The sequence below is a fragment of the Chelonoidis abingdonii genome, chromosome 6 (genome assembly GCF_003597395.2).
Source record: "Chelonoidis abingdonii isolate Lonesome George chromosome 6, CheloAbing_2.0, whole genome shotgun sequence".
Lineage (NCBI taxonomy): Eukaryota > Metazoa > Chordata > Testudines > Testudinidae > Chelonoidis > Chelonoidis abingdonii.
The window spans coordinates 74,054,219-74,079,662 of NC_133774.1; the positions used below are offsets into that span (position 1 = coordinate 74,054,219).

Sequence of the window (25,444 nt, forward strand, 5' to 3'; positions counted from 1 at the left end):
ATGGGAAGGGCAGGGCTGAAAGAAAATGGCTACTCCTCTGACAAGCAGACTGTATCACGGCTGTGTCCCTACTTATCACCAGACAGGAGCCCGTCACCTGAGCTTGCACCATTCCCACATCAAAGAGCAACAGTGAAGGGTAGGACATGCCCCAGAGGCTGGACAAGATGCAGCATGTCCTCCCTCCCACACACGCACTATAACCTCCCCCCTTACTCCCACCCCCCCTCCACACACTGGAATTTTCTGTTGGCTAGCTTGGGTAGCTCCTTGCTCAGTATCCCTGCTGGCTTTGAGTCTCAGTGTTAGGTGCCTAGCTCCCCCGATGCCTTGTATAGGGAGCCTGGGTACCTAACTTGGAACTGTGGATTCCACTCAGTGGCAGATCACCTGAAGTTAGGCACTGCAATGCTGAGCTTAAGTCCGCTTTGTGGATCTAGCTCAAAAGAATCAAAGGAGAGAAGTGAAAAGCATTGATGCTGATGGGAGACTTATATCTGATGAGAGGTTGGAAGATCTAGAATTACATAGTGTGGAAAGGAGAAGAGTCAGGGTGCATGACTAAGCTGTTAAAAATATATGGCGGGTGCAAAGGAAATTGAACAGTCCCTTCTTTTTACACCATCTCATCCAAGGGATGTATTCATCTTAATTAAAGGTCAGTAAATTTAGAACAAATAAATAGAAATACCTCTTCATGAACATATAATCTCTTTGGAATTCACTGTCACAGGTGGTCAACAAGTCAGTGTGTCTGAATAACTTCATAAATCTTGATAAGTAAACTTGGCAGGATTAGATTTTTATTAGTAAATATCGACTTCACCACACACAAGCCGACAAAACAATACTTCTATCAATAGTAATTGAAATGTACAGATAGGTAAAGTAAGGAAAATGCTGCTTGAGAACTTCTTAGCGTTTGATTTAAGGATATTCACTTTGTCTGTTTTGATGTTCTGTTCACAATTTGTGCTTTAATGGTTATAAACTTTAACTTTTTTAATTTGTGTTTACTGTCATTAAATAATTATTGTCTGACCCTCCCCATAATTTCCCACAACTCTGAAAATTTAAATAGATAATCTAATAAAACCCCTAAAAATAATTGTATATATAATTTATAATTTTTTGTATTTATGTAAGAGAAAATAATGGCACCCAAAAATCCTGCTGCAAAGATCAGGAAGGAATATTTTCCTCTGACATGCAGCACTGCAGAATAGGATGGGACATTATGGTGGTAGAGAGAGGAGGATTTGCCTTCATCTGAAGTATCATGTGTTTGTCACTGAAAGAGGCAAGATACTGGATTTGATGGATCTTATGTGTCAGATCCTATGTTCCTAAAATAAATGGAAGAATGAAGATTGTGATAACTGCTATCCTGTTGGATGCACACAGATGTCTGATGTAGCTTGATTGAGGGTTGCTTTTAACCAAATAATTATCTTACGGACTCTTTGAGGTGGCTAAGTTGTCAATTTTATACAACAGGGTGGCCTGCAATAGCAAGGGACTGAGCTCAGTGACACAGGAGTTCCCTTCCAGTTATGTGTTGCTGAAACTTCTGTTCTTTAATATCTGCAGTAAGATTCATTGCACAACTTGAATACCAGTCTTATTAAAGTAAATGCCTGCACTAGATATCTCATTAAGCTTAAGGGTGAAGCAAGCAAATGTAGAAGGTATTCTTAAGCTGCACAGTGGAAGTGGATGGTAGGGGGAGGAGGTTAGCAATTTCTTTCAGAAAATCTTTAGATAGTACATTCTAAGGGCTGGATCATGAACCCCTTCCTCATAAAGGTGACCAGTTATCAGGAATAGTCACAATGAAGACAGTTGTGGCAAGCTGATGCCAACATACTAGCTTTCACTAGAGTTAAGAGCCAATTAAAAATCTCTAGTAAGGAACAAGTAGTCAAGCCTGTTCTGCTGAAGTGCAACTCTCAAAGTCCAGGTGTAAATCAGGAATGCATACGAATTAAAGGACGTATCATTTTGAAAATTAGGGTCTGTATTTGCTTTAAAAAGGGCAAACCTTATCTCCTCTCACATACGTGCTTAGGACCTAAAAGGCACCAGGACTGCAGTGTTTCTGCTATATGGGAAGGAGAATGCTTTGCACAGGCGAAACCAGGCTTCTGAACAGGGGATTTGGAACAGACTAAGGAAGAGCTGGGATATGTGACCGTGAAGGGCAGTGGTCTCTAGATACCACTAAGGCCCATGAGCTAAGGAAGCTGGGATGGAGATGCAGCATGGATGTTCCTCAGCCCTGTAGGGAAATGATTCCATCCCCGCAAGCTCTGTGGGACTCCCCTGCACAATTTAAACATACTCAGGGTTTGCATAGGTTATCTCTTTATAACAGGTCTTCTCAATGTTAATTGGACAGTGTGCAGTTTATGTTACAGTTAAAGAGAAACTCTTATTCAAAACTACTGTTTTCAGGTGCTCCTAACTCTCCAGAAACATTTCTCTTTGAGTTGAAAGTGAATTTGTTTTTGGAATATATATTTAATGTGATCTATTTTGAGAGAGCTAACCAGGAAAAGAGACATGTATATGAGAAGGTCATTGTCACACTTTTGCAAACTGTTAAGATGCATTTATTCCACAATACCATGCCATCCTTACTTCTCCACTGCTGCTGGCAGCAGCGCTGCCTTCAAAGCTGGGCGCCTAGCCAGCAGCCACTGGTCTGAAATAAATAGGATGAAGTTTTAGTAAGGACAAATGCAAAATACTGTGCTTTGGAAGGAGTAATCAATTGCACAAATACAAAATGAAAAATGACTACTTAGGAAAGAGTACTGCAGAAAAGGATCTGGGGGTTATAGTGGATCACAAACTAAATATGAGTCAATAGTGTAATACTTTTTCAAAAAAAGGTAAAACCATTCTGGGATGTATCAGCAGGAGTGTTGTAAGCAAGGCACAAGAAGTAATTCTTCCACTCTCCTCAGCACTAATAAGGCCACTGAATTGCAATGTCCAGTTTTGGGCACTACGATTTAGCAATGATGTGCACAAATTGGAGAAAGTCTAGAGGAGAGCAACAAAAATGATGATAGGTCTAGAAAACATGACCTCCGAGGAAAGATTGGTGAGGGGGGGGGAAAGGTATGTTTTTAGTCTGGAGAAAAGAAGACTGAAGTGGGGCATAACACTCTTCAAGTATTTAAAAGGTTGCTAAATTGTTCTACATTTCCACTACGACTGGGCAAGAAGTATTGAGCTTAAATTGCAGTAAGGGAGATTTAGATTAGACATTAGGAAAAACTTCCTAACTGGCAGAATAGTTAAGCACTGGAACAGTTTACCTAGGGAGGTTGTGGAATCTTCATCGTTACAGGTTGTTAACAGATAAGACAAACCACCTCTCAAGGCTGGTCTAGATAATACTTAGTCCTGCCTCGATGCCAGAGGCAAGACTAGATGACCTATCGAGGGCACTTACAGTCGTACAGATCTATGATTCCAGGTCTTACTTGCTTTTTCTTTAAAGAAAAATAAATTCAAACATATGTGGGCCCAATCCTGCTCCCATTAACTGAAATTCCCTCATCATGGCATGCACTGCAGTTATGTAGTAAAGCAGAAAAATAGAGCAAAATCTCAACAAAACCATCCCATTAATGTAGTTTGTGGCATTTAATATATGATAGTAGATAGGCAATTAAGGAAAAGCAGGAGATCTAGCTGCAGTGTTAACATTGGGTACGGGTCTTCTGTTAAGAGTCCAAAACAAAAAGAGAGAAAATAAATATCAGTTTACTGTGAACTGACATTTATGCATAATGTGCACTGAAGTCATGAATTACCCTAAGTCATAACAGTTAAAAACGTGTATTTGATTTTTAGAAAAACTGAGCTTTATGCAGTTTAATTTTGTAACTTCTGAATACAAAAACATAGTGCCGTGAGTCCTGTTCAAGGAATGTATCATTAAAACTAATGCCCAGTCCAGAGGCAGAAGTTTGGCTGAACTGAAAGGAGTCAATTTTTATGTTATATCGACCAGATGAAAATAAATGGCATTGTCAATTAAAGATTTACCCAAGGCTTTCCTTCATTTCATTTGTAAGTGTTAGTGGGAATCTTTTTTTATCATTTTGTAAATAGATATGATGGTACACATGTAAGGTCATGGAAACAAAGTTCTAACAGCTTCATTTTCCTGTGAGTAAGGGAAAATATCTTTCATACACATTAGTGGCATTTTATATCCATTACTAAGATGGTTGTGCTAAGAATTTAACAAGCTAAGTTCTGAAAATGTAATAATAAATATCAATAATGACCTCTCAGTTCGGAACAGCTTGTTTCCTCCAGTGATGTCTTTCTTCTAACCCAGTATGCTCCAAATACACTAGTATCACACAAATGCGTAATATAGGGAAGGAAGTTAATGATGCTCAACTTGCTAGCTGAAGCCATTAGGAGTCAAAATCAAATTTCAGCAAGTTAAAAGGCCTGAAGTTATTAACTGGAATGAAGAATAGTTCGTAGCAACACTATGGGAAAACTGTTGCTTTGTGAGCTGAAAAAATATAACTTTTATTTCCCAATAGTACACAGCCTGCAGTGCTTTGTAATCTACATGTGTATGTGGCTTGGTACCAGTCTGAATATTTAGCTGTGTCTGCTGTACTGAAAACAATATATTTAAACTCCGTAGGTCATGTGACTGTCAGATACTTTCAGATCACCATCAGTAAGAACAGCTACTGTCTTGAATTAACAAAACTAACATTTCCTTCCATTTTTACAGGGGGTAAGCTAGATTCCTCCCTTCTGGTCTGGGAGAAACAATTGCACTTCCTTGTTCCAGCAAAGATTTTTGCACAGAAGGCAGAAAGATGTCTTCATGCTCTCCAAGGAGGACAGGCAGTTTTTCCACCACCACTCTCTGCAGTGGACATTAAAGCTGCAGAACCCATCAGAGGTTCCATAGGAGCCCCACCACCGGGCTGCATTGAATCAGTGCATCTCTCAGTCAGTACCACCCACCCTTTGCTGGTTCTCTGGTACAGAATAAAATGCACATGTCTTGCAAAATATTAATCCCCTTTCTCACCTAATAGACTTTCTGCTGCAAAAGTCAGTATGATCAGAAAGTGAATCTGGCCTTCTCTTTCTCTCTCTCTCTCTCTCAGATCTATTTTTAGAACTGGGTCTATTCTGTACTTATCAGGCAATTCCTGAGGTCCTGGCCTGTCTGTAGGTATTTAATTTACATTATTTTGTGTTGTTTTTAGTATTTCACACAATTTGTATTTTCTCTAATATTGCTGACAATCCTGAAAGACTGGTGGAAAGCGAGGAAATGTGCTCAAGTGCTACACTATGAGTAGAAGAAGCTTAAATGTTTCAAATACAATGGATCAAATTCAAACAGCAGAAATGCCACTGAAGTCAGTTGCTAGCTAGGCACAGCTGTTGAACACATAGAAGGGCCATAATGCAACACAATTTTAGGTCACAGTTTTGGACTGGAGGATACAGTAATTGTGCTGTTACGTCTCCTGCGCTGTTAAACACTGCAGGGTTACTCCTCACTCCCTGTAGGCAGTTGTGATAAATGCAAAAACTCAGGTGTATGAGCTTGCTGTATGACCATCATTTCCTTAGCCTTGTGTCCGTTTCATGGGTGGATTTCTCTTTCAACACTCTTACATTGCTTGTTTGGAGAGCAGTTTTGATTCCAGAAGGACTTTTTTTTTTTTTCTGGCCGATCCAATAAGCCCACCTACTAGAGAGCCAAATGAACAGAGTATCTGTTTAAATTCTTACAGGCTTTTCATTTTATGCAGAGCAGCAGGAGGAATGTTGTGCCTTTTCTGGTGCAGAGCTAAATTTCCCACCAGAGACATATGTCTGCAAAGCGGACCTTCTCTCTGCCTCAGTGGATCCCAAGGGAAATGAGCAAGAAAATGTGGCAGCTGCCTTCTCTCAGCACCAGGCAAGTATAGCAGGACATTTTTGTGACAACTACAGCACTAAAGAACACACTTCACTCTCAGTCCAGCTAGAATAAAGCTGCCAAGAGATTTCCATCTGAGCCACTGAACATAAAGTTGCTTCTGTTTCCCATAGCCCCCACCACAGGCATGGATAGATGTAAACAATAGGTGGTAGGCCTAAACTAAGCAATTGCCTAGTTCACTGCCAACATTTAAATGCAATTCTGATACCCTGCCAAAGGCAGAATCAAGAAGAAATGTCATTGGAGTTCATTCAGTTAAATTTAGAATTTCTTCAAGTCCAAGTGCAAGATTTTAAAGCTCTAACTAAACACTGTCTTCAGTGCTGCCTTCCTGGGCATTTTATCATCTTAGATTTTTTTCAAACTTTTTATTTAAGAGATGCTAGCACCATTCTTTGGCTATCACTGAAACTGAGTCCACACTAGAACCCTAGATCCAAACCCTCTACGCTTCGTAAATGTCCAGATCAAAACACTGCAGTTCTGGCCTTTCTTTGTGTTGTGCCTAAGCTGAAAACATGAATCTGAACACCTCTGTATTTGAAGAAAACTTGGAAACTGATCCAGACTTTACATCTCAAGTCTGTTTTTAGCTATCGCTGTTGTGACCTTGGTTCCTCTGGGTGACATTTGTCTTTCCCCAGTAGAGCTTCTGTTTTGCTTATTGTGCTCCACTGAGGAGCTGTTTATTATTAGTAGTATTAGTGTAGCATGTAAGTGCCCTGGTCATGGACCAGCACCACCTTATGCTAGATGCTGTACAACAAGGCAGTCCTTGTCCCAAAAGAGCTTACAATTTAAATATCAGACAATAGATAATAGATAATGGACGAGACAGACACAGATGGGGGAGTACAAGGAAAAACTGAGACAACTGGTCAGCATGATAGGCAGTGGTCTCAGAACACTGGCAGCCTAACCATTGTCAGGTTTTTTTTGTTTTGTTTTTTGTAGTTATCACTACAGAGGAGGGTTTTAAGGAGGGATTTGAAGTAGGATAATGAGGTAGCTTTGCATATATTTGGGAGATCCTCTGAGTATGAAGGGCAGCATGACAGAAAGCATGTAGATGCTTGTTTGAAAATTTAACCGGTGGTCGATGGATGCTGGTTTCATGGACTAGTCAGAGGCAGGAGTCAGTGTCTTGATAGTGAGAGAAAATAGGTGGGGATGGATGGTAAAAGACTTCGAAATGTAAAGACAAGCAGCTTTTGTTTAATGCAGTAGCAATGAGGGAGGCAGTGGGGGGATACAAAGAGAGGGGCAACATGGCCAAAGAGATGAGCTAGGAGAATGATCTTTGCAGCAGTATTCTGAATGGATATGAGTGAGGCAAAATTAAATTTGTCAAGACCAGCAAAAAGGATGTTGCAGTAATAGAAACGTGAGATGATGAGAGCCTGGATAAGAGTTTCAGTTCTGTGGATGGATAGGAAAATACTGTATCTTAGAGATGTTATCCAGAAAGAATCTGCAAGATTTAGATGTAGCCTGGATATGAGCACCTAGAGAGAGGTCCAAATTGAAGATGACAGCCCGTACAGCCTTTTTGGTGGGGAAGATTTCAATGCTTCACTTTTACGGTTATCCCCTAATAATAATTTTATATGTTATTACTTTACTTCTCTTTGCTGGACTGGGAGGCTATAGGCCTTCAAAGTTCCAGACTGGTGCCAGAAACTTACATCCAGGTAGTCAGGTATGATTCTGCCCTCATTCACGCCCGTTTTTCACTGTTGCAAGTCTATTTGCTTCAGGATAGCAACTCATGAGTCACACTGGTGTAAATGAGTAGAGAATTAGGCTTTCAATATGTTTAACAAATTCCTAAACCCAAAAATGGGTCAAATACATACACACGTGTCTTCTAACAACGGGTCTTATTTTAGATTCTTGGCATTAAGCAAGATTCCTGGTAATTGATTTCACAAGACATAGCATAGACCAACATTTGAACTAGAAATTGTATGATTTGAAGCTCATTCATGTTTATTCTATTAGGGAGGATCGTGTCTATAATGAAAATATGAGAAATGCTCTTTTTTGTTTTGTAAATATAACTGAAACATCATCCTACAGTACAGGTAAAATGGAGATCAGTGGTCAAGGGAAAATGTCCACTTTTGAATGATTGTCAGGCTTTTGCTTCAGAAATGAGCTACTCTCTAATGTGTGCTCTGTTGATGTCATAGGGTTTTAAGAAATGATGCATGCAGATGTGAGAGCTATCATGCAGTCAGATCCATTCCAACATTTGTCACTCTGCAGACTGAAGGTCTGAGAATTTGTAATACATTGGTATTCATAGAATTCACTTAATGATGTAAACGTGTTGTTAGTACATGTACTGTAACTCTCCCAGTTTCTGACCATGAAAAACAGGTGTTGACCAGAACCTGGGAAAACTCCTGGTCCCCTTAAAGTGAATGAAATGGGTTGAAATCTGCACTTGTGTCCAGGGCTGACCAGAGGGGAGGCAAGTGGGGCAATTTGCCCCAGGCACCGGGCCCCATAGTGGCCCTGGCCTGGCAGCCGTCCAGGTCTTCAGCCAGCATTTTGGCGACGGGGGGCCCTTCTGTCACTCCAGATCTTCGGTGGCAGGGGGGCCTTCAGGGCTGCCGAACACGTGAAGCGACTGAAAGCCCCCCTCCCCAACCCCCCGCTGCCAAAATGCCGCCGAAGACCTGGATCACCGCTGGGTGAGAAAAAGCGCCGCAGCTCCATTGCTTTGCCCCAGGCCCCCTGAATCCTCTGGGCAGCCCTGCTTGTGTCAGCAGATAGGCCAAACAGATCTATTGATGCTTTTGGAGAATAGAATAATCTAGGCAGATCATCATTTTAGTGTGTAGTTTGCTGGAAATCCATCTAATGCATAATTTACAGTACTCCTGAAAAACAAACAGCATGCTCCTAATTTTGTTTTTAGCAACAGCTATCCACTTTCATTAAATAAAATAGATGTGTTGCTTATAGTTTTGCCCTGCAACTTCTGAGTTCCTAGAACACTTACGTGAGAGTATTTAACTGCATATCTGCTCATATTTATTCTGTTCTATTTTGTGAATATTTATTATGAAATAAAACAAATAATTTACAGAGAAACCTGTATTGGCAAGAAGCTGAGGAAAGAAAACAGTTTCCTAAGGCAGGTGGACTTCTACTTAAGGTGTTTGTGAACTGTACTGGGAAGACTGAATAAAATCACATAATTAAATTTTATGTAATGGATACAAAATTATTTTACTATATACATTATTGTTTAAAATACTTAAATCTACTTTACTTAACACAGGGACTTACATGCTTTCATTTAAAATATACCATCACCTGGAATACCAGCATTTTACTAAATATAGTGTCTTAAGAATTAGTGGTGCTGTTAGAAAAATAATGCAGGAGATCTCATTAAAAAATAAAATTAAGTTTTATGGAATATCAGTTATAAAAATTAGCATGAAAGCCACATTTTAAAAGGCTGCCTCTAAATTTGTGCCAGTGATTTTGCAATTATTTAATACTTTGCATGTGCAAATCAGGTAAATTTCTATAGGAGATGAGTATGTGAATTCTGTTTGCATTGGACAAAGGAAGTGTTATGCACACTGTAAAACTGTATACACAATTATAGGCTGTCTTGAAAAATTGGCACAGTTAGTTTATGAGGCTGCTCTCTAATTCTTGTAAAAAGTAAAAACCTGGTTGGCAGATTCTGTTCTAAAGATAGATCAGGATGGCTGAAGACCATGGTAGCATTCAAGAGTACATCTGAAAGTTACCTTTTAACTGTACTAACAATATACTGCTTTTGTTCTGTATTTGTCCTTTCAACTTGGTCTGTGAATGATAACTGGAATTCCCCTGTGTTCTTAAAAACTTGATGTTTAGCAACACAGAATATGCAATTTAAAATAAAATGTAGTCTAACAGGCAAGAATGAACCAAACTCTGTAAACTCCATATAGAATATATTACTGCTTTGACATTCCAAAAGCTGTGTGCATTTCCCTATTTGTTTTGTTTTTGGGGAAATACGATTCCCAAGAAGAGAGAGCAAGAGCTTGAAGCAGTGATTTTAGTTTGTCTGACTTAGTCCTGCATAATGTTCAAAGTACAATAATTGAAATACATTTTTCAGCTTTTTTTGTCTGTCATCTTAAAATAAGACTTTCTTGGAACTGGAATTGTGCTTTTACCCAGCAGATATAATTCTAACAGAAAATATTATTGTTCTTTTTGTGCAGTGTTAATTATGGAAAAAATGAGGAGGGTGTGATTATGCAACATTATACCATCCTTTAACATAATAGTACAGATTATCTATGCCTCACTTTCTTGATCTTTAAAATGTGAATACCACATCTTAGTTCAAATGAAAGGCCCTCTGGAAGTGCAAAGTATGATAATAATTCAATGTATTTATAATAATAAAACGTTAAAATCTCAATTTAAATTAATGTGCTATCTCTGTAAAATATTTATTATTAAAAGAATAAACATCATTTGTTTTCTTCCATGGTAGCGCAAAGAAGAAATCCCCAAGTAATATTCTACCTTTCCTCCTTTGAACAAAGGTAAAAAGTGCGCATTTTCATGCGTACCATCATGATGTGATCCTGTCATATTTCACTAGCCGAACAGAGCCAATGTGAATTAGTATTTGCATGAGAGCCCTGCAACAAACACTTTGATGCTTCATGAAGCAGTTTTGATGATTCAAGAGGATAGCATTCTGTCCTGTAGGTCAATATAAGGCATTTCCCTAGCATGTTGGTGGCAGTATGGAGCTGCTACAGGCACAGTCTTTCAGATGATAATCATTCCAGTTCAGGTAATTGCATTTTGTTTACCTATATTCCCTTAATTTCAATTGGATACAGTATTCTTTTTTACCTTTTGGTTCTAGACTGTGATTTGCCATTTAAACAGCTGCTTCATTCCATCATGCCAGTGGCAGGTGAACTATTCTTTGTACATTTCTACTTCAGAAGGATGGTCTCAGACTCAAGTAATTAATATTTGGGAAGTGTTTCAAGAAACGTTGATGAAAGATGGTACAGAGGTATGATTGGGACTAAATAATAGCATTCCTGAGCTTAAGCAGAGTTTACCACCACTGACTTTCTAGTAATTGTCAGTGGGGAGAGGTAGCTCAGTGGTTTGAACATTGGCCTGCTAAACCCAGGGTTGTGAGCTCAATCCTTGAGGAGGTCATTTAGGGATCTGGTGCAAAAATCTGGGTATTGGTCCTGCTTTGAGCAGGGGGGGTGGACTAGATGATCTCCTCAGGTCCCTTCCACCCCTGATATTCTATGATTATAGCCTCTTTTTGATACATTTGACAGTTTAGATTTCAGGGCTATATTTTTAAGAGAACATGGTGATCCTCAAACCAATGGATTTCCATTGCTGGCTAAAAGACCTTGCTCAGATTCAGCACTGACTCCCTGTGCACTCCTGCTGCCCTCACCCTGTGTAATTTCACCCAGATTCAAAGGTGAGGCTAAGGGTTGATTAATTTACATGCTAGGGGGAGATTGGTCAGAAAATGTGTATGTGCAGTGTATAAGGCTACGTCTATACTTCTGGTGGTATGTGGAGTATGTAAACTACACACACCCCTAGCACTGGTGTAAATAGCACCTTCTCTGCAGCTCTCAGCAATGCTCCCCTGCCGGGCTGGGATTTGGAAGAAGTGAAAACACGTCCTCCTGGCTCCCACATGCCTCGAGGGCATGAGAGACTCCAGCTTCCCTTTCCTTGACTTCATCCAGCGCTAGAATAGGAGTGAGGGAGCAGAGCTTCTGAAGAAGAATCAGCAGCTTAAAGAGAGAATCAGAACAGGGAGCAGCACCTGCAACTTCTGGGAAGACACTTATTTGGGGGGTGAAATTGGCATGGAGGTTCAGATAGGGTGGAACTAATTGGGGGAGATCAGGGCTGCATGTGTTGGTGGTGAGCAGATGAGTTCACTGGAGGGCTTTGTGTTTGGGAGGGATCCAAGACAAGTTAAATAGTGTGTGTGCAATGGGGAAGCAAATTAATTTATTTGGTGTGTCTCAGTATATGGGGAGAAGGGGGCAGATGAATTCACTGAGGGAGTCAGGTGAATTCATTGTGGGGTCTTTGTGTAGGGACAAATAAATTAATTGAGGAGAACTTATAGGGAGCAAATTAATTAGGGAAATCTCCATATTTATTGGAGGTAGCAGAATTGATTGTTTTGAAGGGAAGGATGAGAGAGTGAGGGAAACAGAAGAATATAGAATGAGGAAAAGTGGAGGCAAGCACAGGAGTGAAACCGGGGTAAACTTCAAGATGCAAAGAGAGACTTTGCCTGTCTGTACTCGGAGTTGCGCTGATACAGTTTCATTGACAGCTGGACATAGTGTAACTCAGTGTATATATATCAGAAAAATACTGGGGATAAAGGGGCTGTCTGTAGAAGTTGGCAGGTGTATTACAATAGAGCTGATTTGGGAATTGGTGGGTTAATTTGTAGTTGGGGACTGCTTTATATTACAGCCTCCTGTTAGTTGTTTTACCTGTTACAACTTGCTTCTACTCTCTTGGCACATAACCTACTCCACTATATTTCTCTTCCATGGGATTTGTTTCTGCTTATTCCAGGCTGTACTTGGAACAGTATTTATAGTTACAAACATACATATGCTTAGCACAAAACAACTCCAGTTGTTACAAAGGTCCAAGTTACAAAGCTGTTTCTGCAAGACACGTGCGTTATTCAAAGTAGTAAAGTCAACTGAGCATAATTTGTAGAAAAAGATCAATTCTGTTTGTCAGAAGAGAACATGGAAATAGAGCTGTTCAAATAACTTTGTTTTTGTTTTGGTATCCAAACCAAAAAATTGACCATAAAAACCATTTGGGCTGACCCGAGAGGTTTTGATCATTTGAAAAAGTGGGGAAATTTTTAATTTTTTATTTCTATTGTTCAGCCACAACAATTCAGTGAATTCAACAAAAATTCTCAAACTGTTTTAGTCAATACAAATCTGTATTAGTAAAAAAAAGATTTTGCACAACAAATTTTGAAGTGGATGGACAAATTCTGCATGGAAGTATATATAAGTGACTAAAAACTAGATTTGAGGTAACTTTATCTTTAGACTTTAAAGAAAGCCTTAAAAGAGATTCTACTTTTATTGTACTGGATACTAATCCAATCTTACTTCCTTTTAGCAATTGCAGATGCCATGACTATGAACAGGCCTTTCTGGATTCATTTATGGATGTAGTCTAAATTTTAAACGTTGTATCTGGCTGCCCTTGTTCAGACGTTAGAAACTGAATTTGTTCTAATAGCCAATTCTTTTTTTAATTCCTAGAGGAAAAAAAGCAGGATTTTAAAATGATGCTCTTCAGTAAGCAATTGATGATGCCTTGACAGTTTACCAGTCTATGGTAACAGACTCTTTATATAACCCTGAACTAAAATAGCTGTACTATATTCATCACATTTATTAGGAATGGTGATTCATCTGATGCCTTTCATTTTTTTCAGTGAAGGCGAAACTTCTTTAAAAAATGCTTTTGAAACACACAGTAGTAACTCCCTGGGGTTTGTTTTATTGTTGTTTTCAGGGTGCAGGGTGCACTGCGCTGGTGGTAGCTGTGGTTGCAAGGAAGTTAGAACTTACCAAAGCTGAAAAACATGTGCATAATTTCATGATGGATACCCAGCTAACTAAAAGAGTAAGTTATACCTGCAGATCTTTATGTTCCCCTGCTGAAAAGGGAATGTTGTTTAATGTATTTCTGAGACTCGTTGGGAAAAAAAATATAATTTTCTTTCTTGTACTTCTCTATGGGCCTTCTTCTGCAAGGTGCTGGGTGCCTTCTGGGAGTACTGAGCACCTGAACTTCCATTGACTTCAACGGAAGTTGGAGGTTCTCACTCCTAATGAGGATTTGGTACAATGACAGTAGATCTGAAGATTCTCTTCCAGCGGGACATATTGAAACTAGACCAAAGCTGGAAGGTAACTGAGGTAACCAGCAAAGAACAGAATGTTATTCTGAAAGACAAGTTTATTATGTATTAAACTAGATTGAGTCTTGTGCAGGATATGAGAGGAAAAAACTATAGCATATAGGTAATTATTGTAGTTCTATTAGATTATATGAATTTAAAGAGTTACATAGATTGAAATTCAAACATACACAAGTAGAAAAACTGTTCTTTGTAAAAGAACGAGAGAAGTTTCCTTACATGTGAGAACATCTTGAAAAACAGGATTAAAAATATTCACAAGTGATTTTTTTTGTCAAGTCTGCTATTGCTTCATTTACTGAACACATGGGGTTATTCAATCAGCCACTTGCAATAATGTAGCAATCTCATACACCCATTAAAGATATTTCACAGATAGAAACTAAAATTCAATAAGAAAAATGTTTTTAATTAATTGATTTAAAAAATAACCATTTCATAAAATATACGCATCACAGCTAAGAAGACAGTGAAGATCTACAATCCAGGGAAAATATGTTTATATAAAGGGAACAAATAATAGAGTTTATGCTTTCTCATTTGATTAGTCTCATTCACTTCAGGGGGATTATTTATGTGCGAAAAGTCTGCTCAGTCAGACCCCAAAGCAGGAAAAATAACCTGGCAGATTAGGAACAAGGTGGTGGTAGTCACATAGGTATTAAGAAACTGAACCATGCCAGCCATGAACGTGAGTAATAGGCAGATAAAACTCTCCCTCTCTCCTCCCCTCCCTCCCAATGTGGAACAAGGTGGGTGAAGTAATATCTTTTATTGGACCAACTTCTTTGGAGAAAGAGACAAGCTTTCACCAACAGAAGTTGGTCCAATAAAAGATATTACCTCATCTGCTTTGTCTCTTTAATATCTTTAACGACACTTGAAAATCTAGGCAGTAAAATGGATTCATGCAAATTTTCTAGCTTTTGTGAATTTAGCATTTCACTTACCTCTCTTTAATCCCAGTCTCTCTCTCTCTTTCTCTCTCTCTCTCCAAATAAATCTTAACATCAGCTCAGCGTAATATTTAAGTTAGCCTCGGCGCATACTTGTGCAGTAACCTCAGTCACTCAGATAATACAAAGGAAAGGAATATTCCTGTTTCTGAATATTTGTTAGATCACAAAACACAAGACTTGGATTTTGCCATAAATCACAAACTGACGGTGTCCAAAGCTAAGGAAAGAGCAAGGACTTCAGTCCTTGAGTGAGGTCCAGTGAGCCTGATTCTGCTTCCACTGACATCAGTGGTGAAACTTCCATTGACTACAGCAGTACATGATTGGGACCGTTGTCTCTGGGAGCTCCTGCTAATTGCAGGACCCAGCTGCAGCTCTGCATTGCTCCCTTCTGTATACTGTGATTTAGCTTGAATACTGCAATGGTGGATATGATAGAGGCATAGATAGAGAGGGATAAGGAGAGAGATAAGAGCTACAACTGAATACTCTATATTTACCATAGGAAGTATCCTATCAATTAACATTAGTCATCAATACATTGAAATACTTTGTCAATATTTGTATAAGTATTGTCAGTACCACACTGGGGACATCAGAGGGCATAGGAGAATTGAAGGTATCCTTACATTTTATGTTGTGAATATCATTTTATAGAGACCCTTGTTTTAGAAAAATACAAAGCAGACATGAATCATATACAGGAAACACAGCTAGAAGGTTTTGACAATATGCTTATCTCAAAGGAAGTAGAGGGACAAAAATGTGAAAACCAGAACAAAGAAAAACAAACACTTATTTGAGCATCTCTTGAGTTTATCACAGAGGAAAAGACTCTTAAATCACTATTAGAAGTGAGAGGGAGAAATCTTACAAGAAGGAAGTGACCAGAAGAAACAAACTTGTAATAGGGAAATCCATTTTTGGTCCTGTACAATCTATCCAGTTAAATACTAGACATGTAATGTTTTAATGTCTGTTTCATATAATTTACACATACTGAGAGCACCAAATGGGTCAAGTTCCCATCAGAAACAGATGTGTTTCTCAGCCACAGAGGAAGCTGTTACAAATATCACTTTTAGAAGAAGCATAGATTTATTATATAGGCCTCATTGTCTCTGGTCATGTCATCGCATTTCCTGCATCACTGCTGTAGCTTCATACAGCACCCCGACCCCACAGATAGCTAGACCATGAGTGCTTCTGAAAAACGGTGTACACCAGAGAAAATTCAAAGAGACATTAATGCTATTTTTGTGAGCCTGGTATTTTCTTTTATTAAACAGGTGAAAAATGCAGCTGCCAATGTACTCAGGGAAACATGGTTAATTTATAAAAATACAAAGCTGGTTAAAAAGATAGACCATGCAAAAGTAAGGAAACATCAACGCAAATTCTTGCAAGCTATTCATCAGTAAGTACTATTTTGGTTTGGTTTTTCTGTCCAGACTTATCTGTCCTCACCCAGAACTTTGCTCTGCGTTCTGAATTTTCTCTTTCTCTTAGAATAATGCAAAATAAGATTTTAGAGTAGTGTTTATTCACAAAAGAAACTGGGCCAGCAGTGCATAGCTATTTTTGTAAAAACATTTTCCTGTAATTCTCTATCATGCTTCATAAATTATCATGAAGATTTTTATGTTATGTTATTACCAGTAGTTTGTTGTTACTATTGTATGAATTGGTTGAAGAGCAGTTGCCTCCTTTTATCACTGTAGAAAACAGAAACGTGGCAAATATGTCAGTTTCATTTAAAGCAAATATTTTAATCATTTCATGTCAGAATAATCTAATCACTTTAAAATAGAGGCTATTACTGCAACTAATTTTTAATGAAAAGATAATGGACCAGATTCTCTGGCCCTTAGAGCTGCTCCAGCGGCTCAAAGGGACAAAAACGTAATTGTCCATCCTCAGCTGGGAATTTCCTTGGTATGTGGGAGTCGTCACTGGGTGTAATTGGCATAGCTGACTCTTACACATCCCCCTGGCATCAAGGCATAGACGTAGCGTGGCCAGAGCATGCTGTAATCTGGCAAACCCCAGATGGCCCCTTGCGAGTTTTTACCAGCATAATTTAGATCAGCCCCCAGCCTGTCCTGATCTCCACCAGTGGATAAAACCAGTTTGCGAATCAGGAGTGATAAAGACAGAGACTGAACCAGATTCTCTGCTGGGCCCAGTCGTGGTAGTAAGCTGAATCATCAAAATACAGCCCATGAAACTCTGCTACGTTCTAAATTTGGTCTAAAATTCACAGTAAGTGTTTGTCATAAAGCAGATCCACAGCCAGGAGGATGGAGGGAGGACCAAGACTCCTCCCAACTAGACTTCTCACATCAGTAACTTCTGGGCTTCAAAGTAAAGCCACATAGTGCATGGGAAGTAGCATTCCTCAACCCACAGATAGAGCTTGTTAGCAGATAATTCCCTGAGCTTCTGTCCCCCAAAAATGCAGATCCCAGGGGGTTGCTAGGAGGTCTGGCACTTTCACACCTGCTCTGGGACTTCCTGCTGACCCTTCCAGCTGCATGGCAACCTAGCTAATTGAAGCCTTTGGTACCTGCCATGAGCTGAGCTTCAACAACATAGTATGGAAAAGTTAGCTCAGCCTCTGGGTGTACTGGCTTTTTTAATAAATTCTAAATGCAGGTTGATGTGGGCTTGTGCACATTCCATACCCACTCCCCACCCCAACCCCTCCAACCTCTGCCCGCATGTGGTCCAAGCCACAGGAAGGGATGGTGTAGGCCGGCTCACATATATTCACTCTCATGGCTCAGGAGGTGGGAGATCCGCAGGAGGAAATTTCTCTTCCTGTGTGGATATAGAGACTGGGAGCATAATCTGGCCCTTAATTTTCTCATCTATAAATTGGAGATAATATTTGCCTCACTGCATATTAGTTAATGTTTGTGCAGTGCGTTGAAGGTTTTCAAGTACTGTACAAACACTGCATGTTGGTTCATTTTAGCAAAGTTGCAAATTTTAATGTAGAAGTGTTGTAAATCCTTATAGTAGAATTACTTTTATGCAAAAAGCCCACAAAAGATTAGGATTGGTAGGTTAAGAAAATATGTTCTGAAATGTATTTACTCAGCGTTGTCATCCTTTGCACCATTTTACATTTGTCGTTTGACCACATAGGATATTTCTTCATTTTAACCTTGTCATTTATTTTGTGTGTGTGTGTGTATGCAAAAATGAATTTAAATAAAAAGCCCATCTGGCTCAATCTGCAGCTTTACACACCATTCAGACCCCAAAAGAGATGCACAAGGGTGCAGATATTTGTTCTGCATCTGCCTTAACTGCTAGCAGTCAGTTCAGTTGGACTGCAGTGGTCATTTTTTCTAGTTATGCCAATTCAGGGCTCTGAGAGCTCATGCTAATGAGTTTTCCTTTGCCCTGCAGCACTTTGCTTCTGATTCAGAAGAGTACTTTGCATTATATATTGTATTTTAGCAAAAGATTGGAGCCTCCTCTGTGCATGCAATGATAATCTGTTGGGAGTACAGCTCCAGAATGCCACTTTTCTCCCCGCTTCTAGTTAGAGTACCTGGGCACAATGAAATGTTTTGGTTTTGGTTTACATCTCTTTTGATTCATGGCAATATGTCCCTTATCCATCTTTATTCTGGGTTAGTTTTTAATTTTTTAAAACACATTATTCTCTCGTTCTACCACAAATTATTGGACTAGTTGCAGGAATCAATGATTGAAGGTCTATGGCTTGTGTTATACAAGAGGTCAGAGTAAATGATCCTTTCTGACCCTTAAAACTACAAAATCCATGGAATTATTGTTTCTGGCTCTGCCTTCAGCAACTCATTGTGCTTTTTCCTCATGTAAATTAAATGTGGTGAGGGGGGGAGAATCACAGGAACCACTAGACATAATTAATAAATGTTATATTCTATATGGATAAGGAAGATCCATGGGTCACAGGCAGGCATAAAGGAAAATGGGAAAGAAATGGAAGGCTTAATGACGTGTAACACTATTGCAAATCCCATCGTTATTGTGCGAACAAATCAGGTTTAACGCATGGCTGTTGCTGATCCATAGAAATCAATGGTGAAACCATGGGACCTGCTGAATTGAACCCACTGTGTGTCTATGCACACCCCCCTGTGTTGGTTTGTTCTAGTATATTTTACAGATTGTTTTCTTTTGTTTTGTCTTTTTATTTCAACAAAATGAAAATAGAGCTCGGAAGTAAGTTGTATGAGCTGTTCCTTTAAAATTTGCAGAATTTACCACTATCTGCATGCAACAAATGGATTCTTTATTTGTGAATTTAATGGTCTGATTGCTGCTGTGAAAATGTGATCCAAAATCATGATCTTTGCTGTGATAAGTGAAGTTCATAAGGAAGGAATTGGAATATCCATATTTTAAGAAAAAAATAAAATCTGCCAACTTCCTTTTAATCTGGCTGTTGCAGCTAAAGAATGATCTGTATGTAATAGCTGTACCTTTGCAGCCCGTAGGCCAAATTTTGTCAGCTGGTATTTCTGCTGTTCCATTATTCAAGGAATTACATTGGCTTTTAGTCAGCACAAAGATTAGTCCAGTGTGCGGAAGTGTAAAGAATTGGCAATTGGATTGTCTACAATATATAGTGTTTTAAGAAGCTAGAAAATAAAATCTGTATGTACCTTTTTAATTGTTTGAATAAATTCACAACAAAATACTAAGGGTATAATTCTACAGTCAAATCTGTACATCTTTATCTCTGAAAAGTATCTTGAGTGAGTCTATTCTGGAATGTAATGTTTAACTCCTTCTACAGGAGTTTTCCATATTCTAAAAGTGCTTAGCTACAGCTCTGTGCACCAACAATGTTTCAGAAGATTTCAGGTGATGAAGCTTTAGGTTTGCCCAAAAAGGGGAAGCTAGCCAGCATATTGACTGAATGTCAGTCTTCTGAAAACAATTGATTCCTACCTCAGGAACAGAAATTATTACATACCTTCAGTGGGATATTTTACTCTTCACAGCTTTCTTTCAGGCATGAAGTTGGAAGGCAATATGTTTCTACAAATTAATTGCCTAATTTAAAGATCCAAATACAAACTTCATTTGATAGCTTTTTGTGGATTTTGGAAAATTCCTGAAGTATTTTGGTTATATAAAAATTCTGACTGGAGACACACAATAATTCTTCCAGCTCCTCTATGTTTCATAGTATTTTAATGGCAACTGGAGTCACTTTCCTGAGTTTCCAAAAAATAAGAACTGCCACTGAACAGGAATCTATTCCCTAATTATGCATACATGTCTAGCATGTTAGTTACAGTGAATGATATTTCTCCATTTGTATCATATGGTGTGACTTTTTTTGAAAACAGTGTTTTTTAAGAATATCCATTAGGACTCTTGATGTGGTTAGTAGCCCAATTTCTGCTTGTCAGCTAAAATGAAACACATTAGCAAACAATTCACACTTAAATGGTTAAACTCTCATAAACCTATTGTGGATGAGTACATCTGCAAACCACTCCCATAGCTTGATCTGGAACCCTGAGTTTGTGACAGAGAAGAATGTGGAGAAGTTTTGTAGCCTTGATCACATGGAGAGATCTGCTCAATAATAGAATTAATCACAAAAATCTCACTGACGGTAGAATTTTGCCCTTAGAGTTTTGATTCTCTACCTGTAAAACTGAAATACTCCTGGCTTTAGGCCTAATTCTCCTTTCACTTATGCTGGTGTAACCCAGGAGCACTGAAGTCAGTGGCATTAAACCAGGGTATAACCAATATAAGTGAGAAGAGATACAGGCTCCTAATTTTTTTTATATGAGAAATCAAAAGTTAGAGGTGTTTTAACTCTTATATACTGAAATTTATATTTGTGATACAAAACAAATCTTGTATTTTGAGTAAAAGATTATAAAATGACCCATTCTGTCACCAAAAAAACCCCCCAAAACCATTTATGTCAGTTGGTGTGTTTGATCAGTTTGCCATTTGCAATAAAGTTTGGTTATATAATTAATGTTATCAAATGAATGAGGGTTTTTTTCCTTCTTACTGTTTTTGAGTTCACAAAATCGTTGATCAAAATTGTCCATTTGTATAGGCCTTGTTGGAAATACAGGCCTTTTAACAAAGCATACTTATCTTTTTCCTAGTACAGTGTGAGAAACTGAAAGCTTGCATTTCCTCTCTCGATGTATGTGCCTAACTGTAATTAACTTAATGCAATTACTCAAGCATCCAGAGGAAAAAATACAGGAGTTTTTACAATGCTGTAGTTTAAGCAGTGTATTTTCGTGCTGACATATTAACAGCACAATTTTGAAAAACACGTTTGATATATATTTTGAAATGTATTGTTATTTAGAGGTAAGTTGCAAGTTAAATTCAGGAGGACAATAAAATTAATATAGTGACAAGTATTCTGGTTATTTAGCTGCTGGTCAGATAAAAGTTTTTTTTTTTTTAACTAAAAAGAAACTCACTTATCACTGTATTTTCATCAGGTTCAAACACCTTCTAACCCAATCCATTTCAGACTGAACAGGGCTAATATCTGTATCTAGTCATGTAGGTATAGGAAGATTCTTGACTGTTATAACATTATTGATGAAATCTGACTTGTTTTGTTTCTCTTCCTATATCTACTTGTCATGATACTGAGGCTTTAAGGAATGTTTTGGCTTTCTTTCATACAGTATGAGTAAACCTTTACCTCCCTTTTTGAATTCAACTTTAACCATGACAAATAATAGTCTTGAGGACATCACATTTTCTTGCTCTTTCCTTTTTGCGGTGTTGAGGAAGCATGCTTCTCATTGTACCAGACACATAACCAGATCTGACTTTACACAAAGTACTCAAGGCATTGTCCATGCAGTTATTTGTTCTTGTAAGTTATATGCATGCTCTTTAGAAGACCTAAGATGGAAAAAAACATATCTGACCTCAGATTCCACCTTTTTAGATTACGAAGTGTAAAAATGGAGCAAAGGAAACTGAACGATCAAGCAAACACTTTGGTGGACCTGGCAAAGGTTAGTAGGCAATTACCAAAGATTTCATATGTTCTTTTGTAAATTAATATTTATCTTCTCAAAATGAATAGTTCAGACTAAAAAGCTCATCTCTTCACTGTAGTTCACAGGTACACATACACATTCTTCTTCAGTCTGTCATTATAGGAAAATAGGCCAATTGTCTTATCTCATAAACTCATAGGTCAGAAGGGACCAATATGATCATCTAGTCTGACCTCCTGCACAAAGCAGGCCACAGAACCCTACCCATCTACTTCTGTAACAACCCCTTACCTATGTCCGAGTTATTGAAGTCTTCAAATTGTGGTTTGAAGACCTCAAGCTGCAGAGAGTCCACCAGCAAGTGACCCATGCCCCACGCTGCAGAGGAAGGCGAAAAACCTCCAGGGCCTCTGCCAATTTGCCTGAGAGGAAAATTCCTTCCCGACCCCAAATATGGCAGTCAGCTAAACCCTGAGCATGTGGGCAAGACTCACCAGCCAGCACTCAGGAAAGAACTCTCTGCAGTAACTCAGATCCCACCCCATCCAACATCCCATCACAGACCACTGAGCAGACTTATCTGCTGTGGTAAATTCTGTTAAAGCCAGTATCATCCTGTCTGAAGTGGCAAATACTTGATACTTCAGAAAAAAAGGCAAAACCCTTGTATAATGCACATAACAAGGAGCCTGATACGATGTTTATCCTCTTTCAGGAATGGGCCAAGTTTGTGTGATGCTATATATGTGAAAGAGTAAATTGTTCCCTATATTTATATATTCTGTGAGAGGGAGCATAGCCTACTGGTTCCAGCAAGGGACTAGCGCTCAGGAGTTCTGGGTTCATGTCCAGCACTGCTAGTGTGACCTTGGGCAAGTTACATTACATCTGTGTTTCTGGTCCATAACTGTAAAATAGGGACAATACTTACCTATTTTGGTAGTGTGCTATGAAGCTTGATTATTTAAACTTCTTAAAACCCTTTGAGATCTTCAGATGAAAGGTGCGATTCAGGTGCAAAGTACTATTATATTATGTGCTTTCTGTAGGGAATAATAATCAGATTTATAGGATTGAGGCCGAAATGTACAAGCCTTCACATCCGCATATGTGTATATAGCAGCTGCTCGATCTGAACTTTCATATGTCACTAAGTGAGAAGTGTATATATTTTAAATAAATATCTCAGACGTCTGTCCCAGATGCTTTGAATCCACATTTGTTCAGTGCTTGCCTTTATGAGCAACCTGAATCCTTCCATATGCATCCCACTTTTGTACTGCAAAATTCCCTGACTTTCCTGAACTAAAAATAAAAGGGGTACCCAGCTAACTACTGTGGATGCAATTCAAGCACTTCCTATTTATGTCAACTAATAAAGACAACAGATCTGCTCATGAGAGATGTATATATAGTAGCTTTCCCTCAAGAGTCATGCCAGCACCCTTGAAACACCATGCAGTGAAAAAAGAATATTGATGTTGGACTGATTCGTCACTACCTTGCACCTGACACAGTTATTCAGTTAACTGTTCATTCCCTTTCTGTGTACTGTAAACTTAACTACACTTCAGTAAATTTGCCTGCAAGGCAATAAAGGATCTGGTTATCATTTCAGATCACTTTAAGTGTTTATACCCAAGTCGTAACTGAACTCATCCCTCTTGTGGACATAAATAAACCACCTTAACTCTTATCTCTGTTTCATACAAAGCATTCCAGTCTCATGAGAAAAATACAGTACAGTAATCAAAATGACAGAAAATTATTAATGAAAAAGAATATTCTTTCATAAAGAGATTTAGCAATACAACCATGCAAATATGAATGTACTTTTAAATTCAAATCTTCAAAGGATCTCCCTTCTGCTATTCGTAAAGCTAGTGAACTCTGAAAATAAATTAAACTCTATTTTATCATGTAAGGATCATTGATTCAACAAGTCCCAGTGTTGACCCGTCATTTGTAGCAGTGAAAATAAAATTCTGTGCTTCATATTTATGATAGAGCATGTGGTTATTTTCAAAGCACTTCGTATTACCAAATCACTTCTATTATCACTTATATTTTTGTTTTCTGGGGGGAGGGATGGTTGTACCTTTAAAGTATATTTTTGTCCTTGGTCAGCATAAAGAGATCCTTAACCCCAATGAGAGCTTCATGTGCTGATCAAGGGAAGAAAATACTGTTTAGAACTATGAAGATCCATTTAATGTAAATAAAAAAAAGGATAAAAATTCCAGAATTTATCTCATATACAGTGGAACCTTTGGACTTCCTCCATTTGTTGAATAAATCCAATATTAAGGTAGCACATTTCTAAATCTCTGTACTTCGGAAAGGTCTTCTGTTTTACCCAATCAACAGTTTGAAATTAAAACACCTTCACTAAGGAATGAATGTTAACTTCATTGAATGTTGCACCAAGGAGGGATTTGTACTGAAGTCCTGAGTAAAATTACTTCATGAGACAGGTGCTTGTTGTAGTATCATCAGCCCTCCACTCATGCTGACCTTTTCTTTCAGTACCAACTTCAAAGGGCAGGGAAAAAAACAAAAACAAAACCCTACTAAAATAATACTTCATACTGAAATGTTTGCAAACCAAATCTAAAGCTCTGCTTGCATCATCTCCTTTCAGACTCAAAACATCATGTACGACCTAATTTCTGACTTAAATGAAAGAAGTGAAGATTTTGAGAAGAGGATTGTTACTCTGGAAACTAAACTGGAAACTTTAATTGGTAGCATTCAAGCTCTCCCAGGACTGATTAGCCAGACAATCAGCCAACAACAGAGGGATTTTCTAGAAGCTCAGATACAAAATTATGACAAGCATGTTGCCTACAGTGCTGAGAGATCACGATCTTTGTCAAGACGGAGATCCTCCTCCACAGCACCACCGACTTCGTCAGAGAGTAGCTAGAAGAGAATACGTTAACCACAAAATAAAGACTTTTTGCCATCATATGGTCGATATTTTAGCTTTTATTGTAAAGCCCTATGATTCTAATCAGTGTTATCTTGGTTCTGATGTCAGAATCCTGGAAACCTGAACACAAAGTTTTAGGCCAAAATGAGTGAGAACTTTTTTTTTTCCTGTCAGATGCACAGTGAATGCACCTATTATTGCTATATAGATTATTCCTCCTGTAATTTCACTAACTTTTTATTCATGCACTTCAAACAAACTTTACTATTGCAGTATATAATATAATAAAAAGATTAATTTCTGCACATACTGCTTGGTCATTTTGGCTTCAACATTCTTAAATATTTATTAAGCATTATTTTAAGGCTAAATACAGAAGATGATTCTAACCAAAGAAGGACAAAGTTTAAGCGTAATTAGCCTTCACATGTGAACATTGATTTTCTAAACTCAGACCACAGGGGAGAAAAAAGCAATTGCTGGATGAACACTAAGTTTGCATATGTATAATCACTTGAGAGGGACAATGTTAACTTGAAT

The 25,444-nt window shown here is 38.4% G+C and overlaps 1 protein-coding gene across 3 annotated transcripts in view; it reads left to right on the forward strand.

Moving 5' to 3' along the window:
- Window positions 1-25,209, forward strand: part of KCNN2 (potassium calcium-activated channel subfamily N member 2) — a 197,798-nt gene extending 172,589 nt beyond the window's left edge. For 2 of the 3 annotated variants that reach the window (XM_075067159.1, XM_075067161.1), the window contains 4 exons: window positions 13,595-13,705; window positions 16,252-16,379; window positions 21,918-21,987; window positions 24,614-25,209. In XM_075067159.1, coding sequence (XP_074923260.1) covers window positions 13,595-13,705; window positions 16,252-16,379; window positions 21,918-21,987; window positions 24,614-24,898 — 594 coding nt within the window. In that variant the 3' untranslated portion in view covers window positions 24,899-25,209. The remainder of the gene's footprint in view (window positions 1-13,594; window positions 13,706-16,251; window positions 16,380-21,917; window positions 21,988-24,613) is intronic. The other variant, XM_075067160.1, reaches the window with a different exon arrangement.
- Window positions 25,210-25,444: the final 235 nt, after the last annotated feature.